The sequence below is a fragment of the Chlorocebus sabaeus genome, chromosome 10 (genome assembly GCF_047675955.1).
Source record: "Chlorocebus sabaeus isolate Y175 chromosome 10, mChlSab1.0.hap1, whole genome shotgun sequence".
NCBI lineage: Eukaryota > Metazoa > Chordata > Mammalia > Primates > Cercopithecidae > Chlorocebus > Chlorocebus sabaeus.
Genome location: NC_132913.1, coordinates 83,255,572 through 83,268,765, shown reverse-complemented (window position 1 = coordinate 83,268,765; position 13,194 = coordinate 83,255,572). Strand labels below are relative to the sequence as shown.

The following is a 13,194-nucleotide window of genomic DNA, read 5'->3' as shown; positions in this document are numbered from 1 at the left end:
TCATATAATCCTTTTTATGTGCTTCTGGACTTGGATTTCTAGTATTTTGTTGAGGATTTTTTTGTTTTTATTCATAAGAGATATTGGTCCGTAGTTTTTGTGTACATGTGTGTTATGTCTTTGTAGTTGGTATTATAGTAATACTCACCTTATAGAATGAGTAAGAAAGTGTTCTTTTCTCTTTTCCTTTTTGGTTTGTGAATTCTTTACAAACCAAACATTTGGTTTGGTGTTAATTTTTTAAATGCTTGTTAGAACTACCAGTGAAGCCGTCTAGTCCTGGCCTTTTTTTCCTGGAAAGTTTGCAAATTATTAATTTGATCTCTTTTACTTGCTACAGGTTTATTGATATTTTCTATTTCTTTTTAAGCCAGATTTAGTAGTGTTTGTCTTTGTAGAATTTGTCCATTTTTTCTAGGTTATCAAATTTGTTGGGAAACAATTGTATATTATATTCCCTTTTAATTCTTTGTATTTCTGTAATGTAAGTATTAATGTCTCCCCTTTTATTCCTGATTTTAACAATTTGAGTCTTTGCTCTTTTTTCTTGATCAGCTTAGCTATAAGTTCATGAGTTTTGTTGATCTTTTTAAACAACCAACTTTAGGTTTGTTGATTTTTCTCTATTTTTCTATTCAATATTTTTTTGTTTGGACTCACCTCTTTATTTCCTCCCTTCTGCTGCTGCTTGTTTTGAGTTTAGTTTTCTCTTCTTTTTATTTATTTATTTATTTATTTATTTATTTATTTATTTATTTATTTTTGAGACAGAGTCTTGCCCTGTTACCCAGGTTGGAGTGCAGTGGCGGGATCTCTGCTCACTGCAAGCTCTGCCTCCAGGGTTCACGCCATTTTCCCATCTCAGCCTCCTGAGTAGCTGGGACTACAGATGCCCGCCACCATGCCCAACTAATTTTGTTTTTGTATTTTTAGTAGAGATGGGGTTTCACTGTGTTAGCCAGGATGGTCTTGATCTCCTGACCTTGTGATCCGCCTGCCTTGGCCTCCCAAAGTGCTGGAATTACAGGTGTGAGCCACCGCGCCCAGCCCTTTATTTATTTATTTATTTATTTATTTATTTATTTATTTATTATTTTGGCACAAGGCCTCATGCTGTTTCCCGGGCAGGAGTGCTGTGGCATGAACATGGCTCACTGTATCCTTGACCTCCTGGGCCCAAACCATCCTTCCACCTCAGCCTCCTGTGTAGCTGGGAACACAGGCGCATGTCACCATGCCTAGCTAAATATTTGTGTGTGTGTGTGTGTGTGTGTGTGTGTGTGTATGTGTATGTGTGTGTGTGTGTAGAGACAGGACAGACCCTTATCATGTTGTCCAGGCTGTTCTTGAACTCCTGGACTCAAGAGATCCTCCCACCTTAGCCTCCCAAAGTGCTGGGATTACAGGCATGAGCCACCATGCCCAGGCTTCCCTTGTTTTTGATGTAGGTGTTTACAGCTAAAAATTTCCCTCTAATCACTGATTTTGCTGCATTTCCTGAGTTATGGTATGGAATTCCCTGCATTCCATTCATCTTGTTTTCTAATTTCCCTTATGATTTCTTCTTTGAGTCATTGACTATTTAGAAATGTGTTGTTTACTTTAGACATATTTGTGAATTTCTAAGTGTCCTTCTGTTATTGATTAATGATTTTGTACCTTTTACATTTGTGGAGACTTATTTTATGACCATCAACTATTTTTTATCTACTCTCAGAAGCAACTTGCCTGTGCATCCGTTCCTCTTAATCCCCAGGACTGCTACCCTTGGCTGGCCCTCTTAACCTTCCATATAGCCCATTGCAAAATCTGAATAACTGCCATATTACTTTGTCTCTGGTATCTTTCTTTTTCAAGCCTGGCCTGTAAACCATTGCTGGATGGGTCTTAAAATATTCCCCAGTTCAGTGCCTCCCTTTTGTTGAGAAAGGAAGTCCATATTTCTTAATATGCCTTTAAAGGTTTTCTGCAATATAGATCTAACTTGTCTTTTCCATCCTCAGTTCTGAAAAGACTTTCACCTTGGATCATGCCTGTAGAAATAGTCATGTTAAATAAAACAGAATATAACTTCTATGACTAGTCTGTAACCACACCTTACCACTGTTAAAAATCTGTGGAGTAAGTCTGAAGGCTCTTTGTTCTCCCTTTTCACCAATTACTGATTTTTAAAGTAATTAGTTACTCCTTATTTGTTTTCATTTGTGAGATGGGAGTGCTATGAAAACTTGAAACTCTGGGTCTCAGCATTGTCATCTTTGTTTGCCTAATTATAAAGATTGAATTAGAGGTTAAGAGATTAAAATGGAATGAGGACTTCTTGCACACTATCAGCAGACTGTTGTGGTTTACACTATTTACGATGTTTGATGCAGGTCATTACTGGAGAAGACTCTCTTCTATCCTTTAATAACCAGCCTAAATGACCCTTCTTTCATGAAATTTTTACTGTTATTACATCAAAAGCGATCTCTTCCTTATGAATGCCTCCAGCACTTTGTTCTCTTCTAAGTCCTTTTTAAAAATAATATTTATTTATTTATGTATGTGCCTCTTTTCCTTCACTGATATAAGCACTTTCAGAATTAAGAAATCTTTTGTACCCCAAATGTTTCATACATAATAGGGAGTCATATAAATATTTTTGAGAGAATGAACAATTGAATACTTTTTAAAATACGTCATATTTGTCCTCTTTCCAGTTCTGCAGACCTAAACTTATTTTATCTCTTGCCTGAACTGGATCTTCCCTCATATATTTCTTCCTGTTTTGTATTCTATTGTCTATTTGAGACACTGAAATGATCTGATAACCCTACCTTCTCCATTTATTTTTCTTTATAATTCTTCCACTTTGAATCTTTCAGGGCCTTCCTCATTCTCTTTTCTGTCTTTATTTTTTTAGTGAAATTGCCATCTTCACTATGAAACCCTTCTTCATTATTTAAATGGAAAATTATATCTCTATCCTTTTATTTTAGATCTTTTTTTTCTGTTATGACACATTGCCATGATACCATGTTTTTTTTTTTTTTTCCTTTTTGAGACGGAGTTTCACTCTTGTCACCAGGCTGGAGTGCAGTGGCACCATCTCGGCTCACTGCAACCTTTGCCTCCCAGGTTCAAGCAATTCTCCTTCCTCAGCCTCCCAAGTAGCTGGGATTACAGGCACCCACCACCACACCCAGCCAATTTTTGTGTTTTTAGTAGAGACGGGGTTTCACCATGTTGGCCAGGCTGGTCTTGAACTCCTGACCTCAGGTGATCCACCCACCTTGGCCTCCCAAAGTGGTGAGACTACAGGTGTGAGCCACCACGCCCGGCCGATACCAAATTTTTGTATCTTCTACAACGCTATTCCTAGTATATAGTAAACACTCAACACATACTTGTTAAAGGGATGAATAAATATATTTCAAATTTAGATTTTCTGTCTTGGAACATTCAGGAAACTCCTGAAATTATATTGACTATTTAAAAAATTCGTTATCTCTTATGAAAAAAGATAACATTTTAAAATTCTGTAGTGTTGGAGAGTGGTTTTATAAGTTGAAAAGTTTGCTTGTTATCATCATTATGTACCTATACATGGAATTACACTGTTATCCTTTTATTAGAAGGACACATACACATTTGAAACTTTGTTTTACATCAGACGCTCTTTCAGTGTATCACATTAAGGGGAATGAGAAAATAAATACCTGATTTTGTTGATTTGTAAATTGTTTTCAAGTAACTGTAAGCAGATAGAATAGCATGAAACAACCAAGAGTATTGAACATGGTATAAGCCCTCCCTTGGTTAATCAGTTATTCACATTTTAACTTTAAACTAACCAATATATTTTCTAGATAACATTTCGGAGACTGGAGAGGAGTATTTTGTAATATCCAGTTAAGTTAGTTGTATATTTCTTCAAAAAGTCAGGAGCCATAGTTCCAGGAGTTAGAATTATGTCTTTCTTACAGCATCACACCACTGAGTAATTTTCTATTGGCTAAGATTTAAAATTTCTTTTCCTAGAAGTGAAATATTTTAGCACTTACATTTTGGAGAGTGGGTAATATCATTTAGCAATATACTTCTCTATGAAGACCTTTAGATGTCCAGAAATTACTGTTAATGCTTAATATAAAAGGAGTAATTCACTGAAAGCATTGACTTTTAAAAGTCTTTTATTCTTTCAAGGTGGTTTCCAGAAGTGCAGAATATTTATTACCAAGGTAATAAAAAAAAGCAATTGCCGACTGGTGACAGCAGTGCCAAATTGGAATCTTTTTTCAACTGTGCTGCTGCACTTATGACTTTACAGCTGCAGGACCTCACTTTAGTCTCCATGCAAGATTTCACGGACTTAATTGCACAACCACCAGTAAGTATGGTTCAGTTCACCAATATGTGTTTACGGATGTATTTAGTTTTAATTATTTCAGAGAGGAAAATAATATCCTTATCAGTGAGAGAGCAGAAAGTACATCTTTAGACCTATTACATTTATCTTAAAAAAAAAATTGTCAGCCAGGCATGGTGGCACATGTCTGTAGTCCCCACTACTCAAGAGGCTGAGGTGAGAGGAGCACTTGGGTCCAGGAATTTGAGGCTGCAGCGAGCCAAGATTGTGCCATTGCACTCTAGCCTGGACAACAGAGCAAGACCCTGTCTCAAAAAAAAAAAAAAGTTAATGTCAATCTGCATGTTTAGGATATATGATTATCATGACTAGAGGTGAAGATTAGTGAAAATAAGTGAAAATTCACATAATTGGGAAATTTGGGTCATGAAGGCTGGAGAAAGTTACCATGAGGTAACTTTAGCAAAAAAGAAGCTTTTCTGTCTCTGGAAGGAGGTCCTGTTACAGTATGAGCAGGGCCTTGGAATTGGAGTGTTCTCCTCTTGGGCTCTATCTTGTATGATTCTAGAACTCCACTGCTATGTGCACATGTTTTTTTGAGACTTTGACCCTGTAGTTGACCTGTAGGCCCAATGGATACTGGATACCATCAACTGTAGCTCAGAATCACTCTTGCTTTTTTTATTAGAGGTCTTCCTTGGCTTAGCTGTCTGGGTCATAAGAGGAAGTGTGGGTTCCCATGTATTCTAACTGGGACTGGTGTACTACTTAGTCTAGCACAATTCATACATATTTATGTATGTAAATTTTTTAATTTTTTTTGCAGGATTCTGTTAGAGCTTTTGAACATCCAGGTTTCATCATGAGGCTGATTCTTGATAATGACACCATTAAGTTTGAACCTGAGTTTAGTGACTATATAGATATCTTTCTAAATGTTTATGATGTCATGATTAAAGCTGTCGGTTTTGTGCCACGAGTTGAGACAAAATTATATTCCAAGTGGGTAAGTAACAAGGATATTAAGATTGCTTGAATTTGCATAATGATATTCATTTCAAGTAAGTTCTGAAAGTTGTAGACAGGTATCCTCTGCTTCACAGAATATAATAATATTGGCTTATAAGAAAGTGTTGCTAAAAAACTACCATTTTCCAAATGGCTTCTCTTAAAATATACCTACTTTCCTAGTCTAGTCTTCCTTTGGACTTAGCTGAAAACTTTCTGAGGAGAAGGAATTAAAGTTGTGATCAGGTTTGAAGCAGCCATTGAGTGTTTACTGTAGCTGTCCTGCCATTTCCTGTAAACTCCTGCCTTGCTGTAGGCCTCCTTATGCTTTTCCAGCTCTGTAAAACTGCCCTCGAATTTATTACTCCCCTCATACACCTTTTTCTGTAATAGTGAGCTCCTTTGTATTTTCAACTCATGATCTAATCTACGACATTTCCACAATAGTTATTGGAATCTAGTATATGAAATGAGCATGTCTGAAAATTCTTCACCTTGTAATGTTTTCTTGTTTTGTAAGTCCAATCAGAAGCGTTCTCCTTATTTTTCTATTTTTAAAATAGCTTAAACATATTTGCTGTATTTAGAAGAGTGCAGGAAACTAGTGTGTAAAGGCTTCAGTAGTAATAAAGTTAACACCTAAATAGGCACAGCCCATCTTGAGGGATAGAATATTGCTGGTACCTTTAAGCTCTTCCCCTTTGCTCCTTGTTTACATCCTTATCTCTCTATCTTCTAGCAAAAGAATCACTATCTTGAAGTTTGGAGTTTTTGTTCTTAATTTTGCAAAATAGGCTTAACTACTTGTCTGTTTATTATTGAACAATTTATGTTTAGTTTTTGCATGTCTTTGTATAAGTGGAAGCGTCTTATAAGTAATCCGTGTTTTGCTTATTTCACTTAACATTATATGAAATTATCCATTTTGAGGATATTATCCTTTCCTTTGAGTTTCCAATTTTTTATTATTCTATTTTTATTTTTCAGGAATCCTTTAGGTTCTTTTCAAATAGGCCTAGTCATTTTTGATAGTGTTTTATACGTAGTGATGTATTCATTAAGCTTTTACTTCTGTTTACACAGATTAAATATTTTTAATACTCTGTGTGTGATACTACCAGTATCCACAGTTTTTGCTGATCTGATTCTGCTGTTTGCTGACTCCTGCTCCTGGTGGTATATTTCTCTGGGTATTTTTCCTGTATTATTATACTTATGCTTATAAGAAGTTTATGAAAAAAGTCTTTGAGGCCTTGGTTTAAGTCGATTCCTTTGGAGTTTCCATATTCTTGTGACAGGTGCTCCCCAGGCCCTTGCAGACCAAGGACCGTTTTTAGATGAATTCTTGCTTAATGTTTTCAAGGACAATACTAGTTGTGCAAATATTCACTCAAATCTGTGTGAAAATAGACTTGTGGTTACAGATTCTTAAGGCAACCATCTTTTGTTTTTTTCCTCTACAGAGAATCAAAGCAAAACCAGGACATTTTTATTTTTCTTGTATTCAAAGATCTGTCACCTTTCAGCATTCTGAAGTTTCGTCTCCACAGAACTCTCATTTTAAGATTGTGTCACCCTTCAGTGTTCTTGGCTTTAAGTGGGGGTGCCAATTATGACTTCCAACTTTGCTCAAGCTTGAGGCTTTGTTTCCTGGCAGCCCCTCCCATGCATCCACCTTGCCAGAAACTCATTAAAGCAAAGCTTAGAACACCAAGGATCAGTAGAGTCCCCAGGGCAGCTGCTCACTTCTGCACATAATGACCTCTCAACTCATACTTTCTCTTATTTTGGTCACTTAGACTTTATTTTTTATTTTTTGTTATTTCCTTAGCTATGCATTATAAAAGATAAACTCAGCTTTATTCTCCTGGCATATTTATGTGTTTTGAATTGAGTAGTTGTTTTCTGGATATCTATTCCTCATATTACCATAAATAGAAGTCTCTCGAGAAACATACTGCTTACTTTGTCTTTTGTGTAATTCTAGTTCATCTATTGCATTCTTTTCTATTCTGTTTGTACCCTCACTTTTTCAAGAATGACTTGAAGTAACTTATGAAACAAAACAAATTTAACAAGTTAACAAGAAAAGAATTAGTAGACAAAGGTCAAGTGAAGAAAAGTAACTTTTATAATTATCAAAATGAATGCAGTTGCTATGATTTTATAGTTATAAAATATGGCCCCAAGCTTCCTGGCTTCTAAAGGAAAGTATGACAAATTTTAATTATGATTAGAGCAGTTAATTAAAACTTTTCAGGAAGAGAGATGTTTTTCATGGTGTCAAATTTTGAGAGATAAAGCCTACAGTTGTCATCATTCATGGGTAATGGTCCTGAAACCCTATGGATCACCATAATCTGGTAACACATTTTATTTTTCAACTTTTATTTTAGGTTCAGAGGTACTTGTGTAAGTTTGTTACATGGGTAAATTGCATGTCATTGAGGTTTGGTATACGAGTGATCCAAATTCCAGGAATCACCATCGCCACTCACCATTGTCCCTTGCCCCAGAGATACCGACTCATAATGATGGAGTCAGTACTTAGAAATCAGTACTAGTAAAATATGCCTAGATGATGCCCTACAAGTGAGATGTAGGGTATCGTGAGTAGGATAATTGAACATAGTCTCAGTGATCTTTGACAACAATTGCAGAAATGGAATTCATGTAGCTGTTTCTTATCATAACCTTTGGTAGATATTGAAAGTGAACTAAAATACACTTTTTTTTTTCATGGAAGGTAAACCTGTAATGGGTTAATGCACCATGAGTCCAAGCATATCACCTGATCTAATTTGATGTGCTTTAGAACATCTGGAGGTGTCTCATACAAAATATCATTTCTCATGACTGTTAATAGGAGATGATTAGATTCATATCAAAATGAATGACTCCGTCTTGCTCTGTCGCCCAGGCTGGAGTGCAGTGGCATGATCTCAGCTCACTGCAAAGCTCCACCTCCCAGGTTCAAGCAATTCTCCTGCCTCAGCCTCCCTGCGAGTAAGTGGGATGACAGGCACCCACCACCATGCCCATCTAATTTTTGTATTTTTAGTAAAAACGGAGTTTCACCATGTTGGCCAGGATGGGTCTGGATCTCTTGACCTCGTGGTCTGCCCACCTCGGCCTCCAAAAGTGCTGGGATTACAGGCATGAGCCACCATGCCTGGCCCCAAAATTATACTTTCTAAAATAGTTTTGAAGTCCTAGTATTCAATTCTGTTTAGAAAGGTAGGCCTATAGGCTTTACAAATTAGGTAGGCTGTTAATAAATTTAAGAAACAGCCTATAGTGAATATTAGTTATCTTCACATGAGAGCAAGTAATTTTACATTGCACACAGTACATTATATAGATTGCTTTATCTTAAAAATTTCTGTTTTCCAAAAAGATGATACCAAGTATCTAACGAGCCCAGGGGTGAAACGGTGGTGGGATTCACTGATGTTCTCATGAAGTATCTAGTTCTAAGCAAGATGATTTCCTGAAGTGCCCACTGGGGGAATAGTAGGCAAATGCCCCCTGGATAACTGAGAAAATTACCCAATTGCCTAAAGAAGCCTTTGATGCCATCAATTTGAATGTTGTAGAATGTCCACTGCAGACGTGATTTTGTTTTGTTACAATATAAATAAAATCTGGACAACAGGTAGAGCATATGTATATTTAAAAGTAAGTTAGGGATGAGCATGGTGGCTCACGCCTGTAATCCCAGTACTTTGGGAGGGCAAGGTGGGTGGATCACCTAAGGTCAGGAGTTTGAGATCAGCCTGGCCAACATGGTGAAACCCCGTCTGTACTAAAACTACAAAAATCAGCCAGGCGTGGTGGTGGGCACCTGTAATTCCAGCTACTCAGGAGACTGAGGCAGGAGAATTGCTTGAACCCACGAGGCAGAGGTTGCAGTGAGCCAAGATAGTGCCACTGCACTCCAGCCTGGGCGAAAGAGTGAGACCTTGTCTCAAAAAAAAAAAAAAAAAAAAAAAAAAAGATTAGGTTAGTTCAGATAATAAACCATGTGGGCATATTTACTTGTCCTATAAAATGGAAAGAAAAGGAGATAAACTGTTAAGGTTTGTTTGCTTATTTAAAATTATTGTCTGGTCCATCCTTGTCTACAATTATTGTAATCCTGAGAGCAGAATGCACATTTTGCAGCTAAGGATTTTCATCTGCTCTAGTTGCTGTTCACAGAATCAAAGATCAAAGGTCAGTGAATAAGTAAACTTTCTTTGATCTAGATAGATTTCCCCTCAATGTGAAAAAGTATTGTGTTTAAAGATTATGATGATATGACATTGAACTCTAGTGTATTTTCTGTCAACAATGAACAATGCAAGCACTGCCTTATAAAGCTAGCATATACGATTGCACAAAGTGTGGCTTTTTCTGTGTTCATAAATGGAAATAATTAACTATGTAAAAATGTCCATATTACCCAAAGTGATCTCCAGATTTAATGCAATCTCTATCAAAATACCAATGACATTCTTCCCAGAAGTAGAAAAAAAAATCTTAAAATTCATATGAAATCACAAAAGACTCTGAATGCCAAAGCAATCTTGAGCAAAAAGAACAAAGTTGGAGGCATCACACTACCTTACTTCAAAATAGACTACAAGCAGGAGGCAGAAGGGATCCCGGAGAGTTAGGGAACCGCTTCCTCCTGCAAACTGGCTCCCTGGCAGTCCCTGGGACAGTCCCAGCGCCCTCACATCTGCTCGGCACCACTACCCTTCCTCTTCTCTCCCTACTTCCCCCACTGGTGACCACCTTCACCCCCACACCACTGGTCTGTTTGGCCCTCAGGTCCCCTCTCTACCCGACCTCCCATCTCCCCCTGCTGAGCCAGGCTGGTTTCGGAAATGCCTTTACAGCAGCAGGCAAAGTGAAGCCTAAAGCTAGGGAAGGTGTTCACAGTACCTATTAGATGGCTTCAAAACCCCTGAAGGAAAAGAAGAGCTGCTCTATGAAGTCCAGATAGTCCTAAAACCCCAAAAATCTCCCTCAGAAAAACGCCATATGATACATCCCTTGGTCTTCTCAACAAGAAGTTCATTCAGCTCCTGAGCCAGTCTCTCCATGGGGTCTTGGATTTGAACAAGGCAGAAAAAGTGCTAAAAGTTCAAAAGAGAAGGACTTATGGTATCACCAACATTCAAAGTATCTCCTTCATTAAGAAGTCTAAAAACAGCCAGGTGTAGTGGCTCATGCCTGTAATCCCAGCACTTTGGGAGGCTGAGGTGGGCAGATCACAAAGTCAAGAGATCGAGATGGTGAAACCCTGTCTCTGCTGAAAAGACAAAAATTAGCTGGGCATGGTGGCGTGTGCCTGTAGTCCCAGCTGCTCTGGAGGTTGACACAGGAGAATCGCTTGAACTCGGGAAGTGGAGGTTGCAGTGAGCCGAGATCACGCCACTGCACTCCAGCTTGGCAACAGAGCAAGACTCTGTCTTAAAAAAAAAAAAAAAAAAAAAAAAAAAAGAAAGAAAGAAAGAAAGAAAAGAAAAGAAGAAGAAAAACATGCAGTAGGCTGCAGTCTGGCTGAGGATGAGGGCATGCTGGTCCAGTGTCAAGGCCTGTCAAAAGAAGCAACCAGGCTGAGTCAGGTAGAGAAAAAATTAGATGAACTGATCCAGAGCTGCACCCTGGACCTCAAACTATTAACCACAGATTCAGATAATCAAAGGTTAGTTTATGTTATGTATCAAGATATTTGAAAACTTAGTGGCCTCAAAGACCAAACCGTTATAAATTGTGAAAGCCCCTCCAGAAACAAGACTTGAAGCCCTTGACTCAATAGAGAGCCTACAAATATGTTTGGCAAGTACCCAAGGACCCACTGAGGTTTACTCCTGTCCAGAAGAGATGGAAACACACAATCCAGTGAAAACAAACAACCAAGACCGCAATGGGAATATCTCTAAACCGAATTCCAAAGACTTGGATTCAACCAACTGAGGACGTAGGAATTGGTCAATTTCTATAGCAAACCTTTCTCCCTTGGCCGCCTCAGCCAACTTTTTACAGCAGACTGTGAACCAAATTCCTTCTAACCTAAAAGGACTGTTTGTGAACTTATTGCCTCCCCTGCTGCAAGAGGACTGTCTCCTGAGCCTTGGGGAGGAGGAAGGCATCAGTGATCTCTTTGATGCTGATGATTTGGAAAAGCTTCCACTGGTGGAAGACTTCAAGTATGGTTGATTATGCTTCATATGCCTTCTTACAAATCAATAATTTTTTATCATGGGACCAGAACATCTGTCATGCAATGTGGTCCCTTCCTACCCTCTTCCTCTAAGAAATTATCATGAAGTAAACTACAGACTTCTGAAGAAAGCTGACATTTTAATGAATTAAAAAAAAAACTTTTCTAAATGCACAGTTGCAGGCTCCCTTGGGAAAACCCTGCTTTGCTCCAGGCTCCATGATGATCTGGATAAGTAAGCAAGTGAAAAAATGTGCAATCAGGTGTTTCTCGCTCTGACTTTTTCTTCCTCCCTTCCTTCTTCGCGAATTTGCTTGCTGTGCCTGACAGATGGGCTGTAGAATGGGGTCTGGCCACCTGGACCACTGATAAACAAAGATCTTCCTTAATAGCATTTCAAACTGTCCCTTCTCCACAGAATGTATGCCTTTGGGGTATGCTAATATGGAATAGAACTGCACCAAATGCAAACGTGAAGTCATGCAAAAGTATGAAATGGACTTCTGCTCTTCTTAGGAATATTTAAATTCAATTTAAGCTCTGGACTCTGTGTCGCAGTAGTAGGGGACATAAAACTTCCTCAAAACCCTTAAAACCTCCATAGCCTTTAGGATGAAGAATCTGTTTTCAAATATACTTGTTGCAGTTACAGAAGACTCGTAGAGTTCTGCCACTCTAAGCTGTTGTGGAGTTTTCTATCTCCATAAACTATGCCCACTCCCCTATCCCTAGCATATTTGTGACTTTCCAGTTGATTTGTAGCAAATGCCTACTTAGTTCTTTGTGGATTGTTTTAGACTTTTTATTTTTTAGCTGCCATTTATATATTCCTGTGGTATTCATCACCATTTCTATTTAATTGCTTACTTTGAAGGAAATTTTACAAATTCACATTACATAAGCAGAGGGACAGAACCTCTACTGATTGGAACATCTAAACCTGTGTGATCTAAGGTTTATCAGGCTCTGCAAGAAGCATTGTCCCATCTTACTTCCACTCCCAGCTTGGAGCAAGTCAGCCCCGGGGCTTGCTGACATGAGTGACCCATTGGAAAGGAGAACTACGTCAAATGATGTAACACTCCCAAGGAGCAGCAAGCATGGATCCCTTAATCCTTGGGCTTCCCACACCCCTATTACTGGGAAAGGACTCTCTTAATGCTGCACTCAGAGACCACTTCTCAGGATGGGGTCAGCTGGAGAGGTCTCTAGGGAGAAAGATATCCCTATTGTGTGAGTGGCATTTTCTTAAGCTGGCAGGAACAGGGGGCTCCCACTGTGTCAGGGACTGTAATCATTCTGGCTAGACCGTGTTCCCCTTCCTCTGTGAAGGAATGAGTTGGACCAAGGAAAGCCAGGATGTAGAAAATGGAGCAAAAGAATGCCAGGGCATTTCCCGCTTTACTCTTCAGGAATGGTGTCCCAAGTTGGAGGGTTTGTGTCAGCTGCAAATCCTACCAGTTATGTTGAAGAATAGCTTTTCCATTGGCAGGAGGCAATGGCCATCTCCCACTGAGAATACAGCATAGTATCGTCAATCCATTTTTTGGATACTAAGGACTGTGGGAATGAGGGAGTCAGATAAAGAACAAACCTCAAAATGAACAGTTAAATTGAAATG

At 38.5% G+C, this 13,194-nt stretch overlaps 1 protein-coding gene and 1 pseudogene across 1 annotated transcript in view; both read left to right on the top strand.

Annotated features, from left to right (window-relative positions):
- The window catches only part of DNAH7 (dynein axonemal heavy chain 7), a 330,767-nt gene that overhangs the window by 47,809 nt on the left and 269,764 nt on the right, over positions 1-13,194 (top strand). Inside the window, exons 10-11 of the mRNA XM_007965701.3 lie at positions 4,189-4,372; positions 5,178-5,357. Of these exons, the coding sequence (XP_007963892.3) occupies positions 4,189-4,372; positions 5,178-5,357 (364 nt within the window). The remainder of the gene's footprint in view (positions 1-4,188; positions 4,373-5,177; positions 5,358-13,194) is intronic.
- Positions 10,231-11,624, top strand: LOC103217560 (transcription factor E2F3-like; annotated as a pseudogene).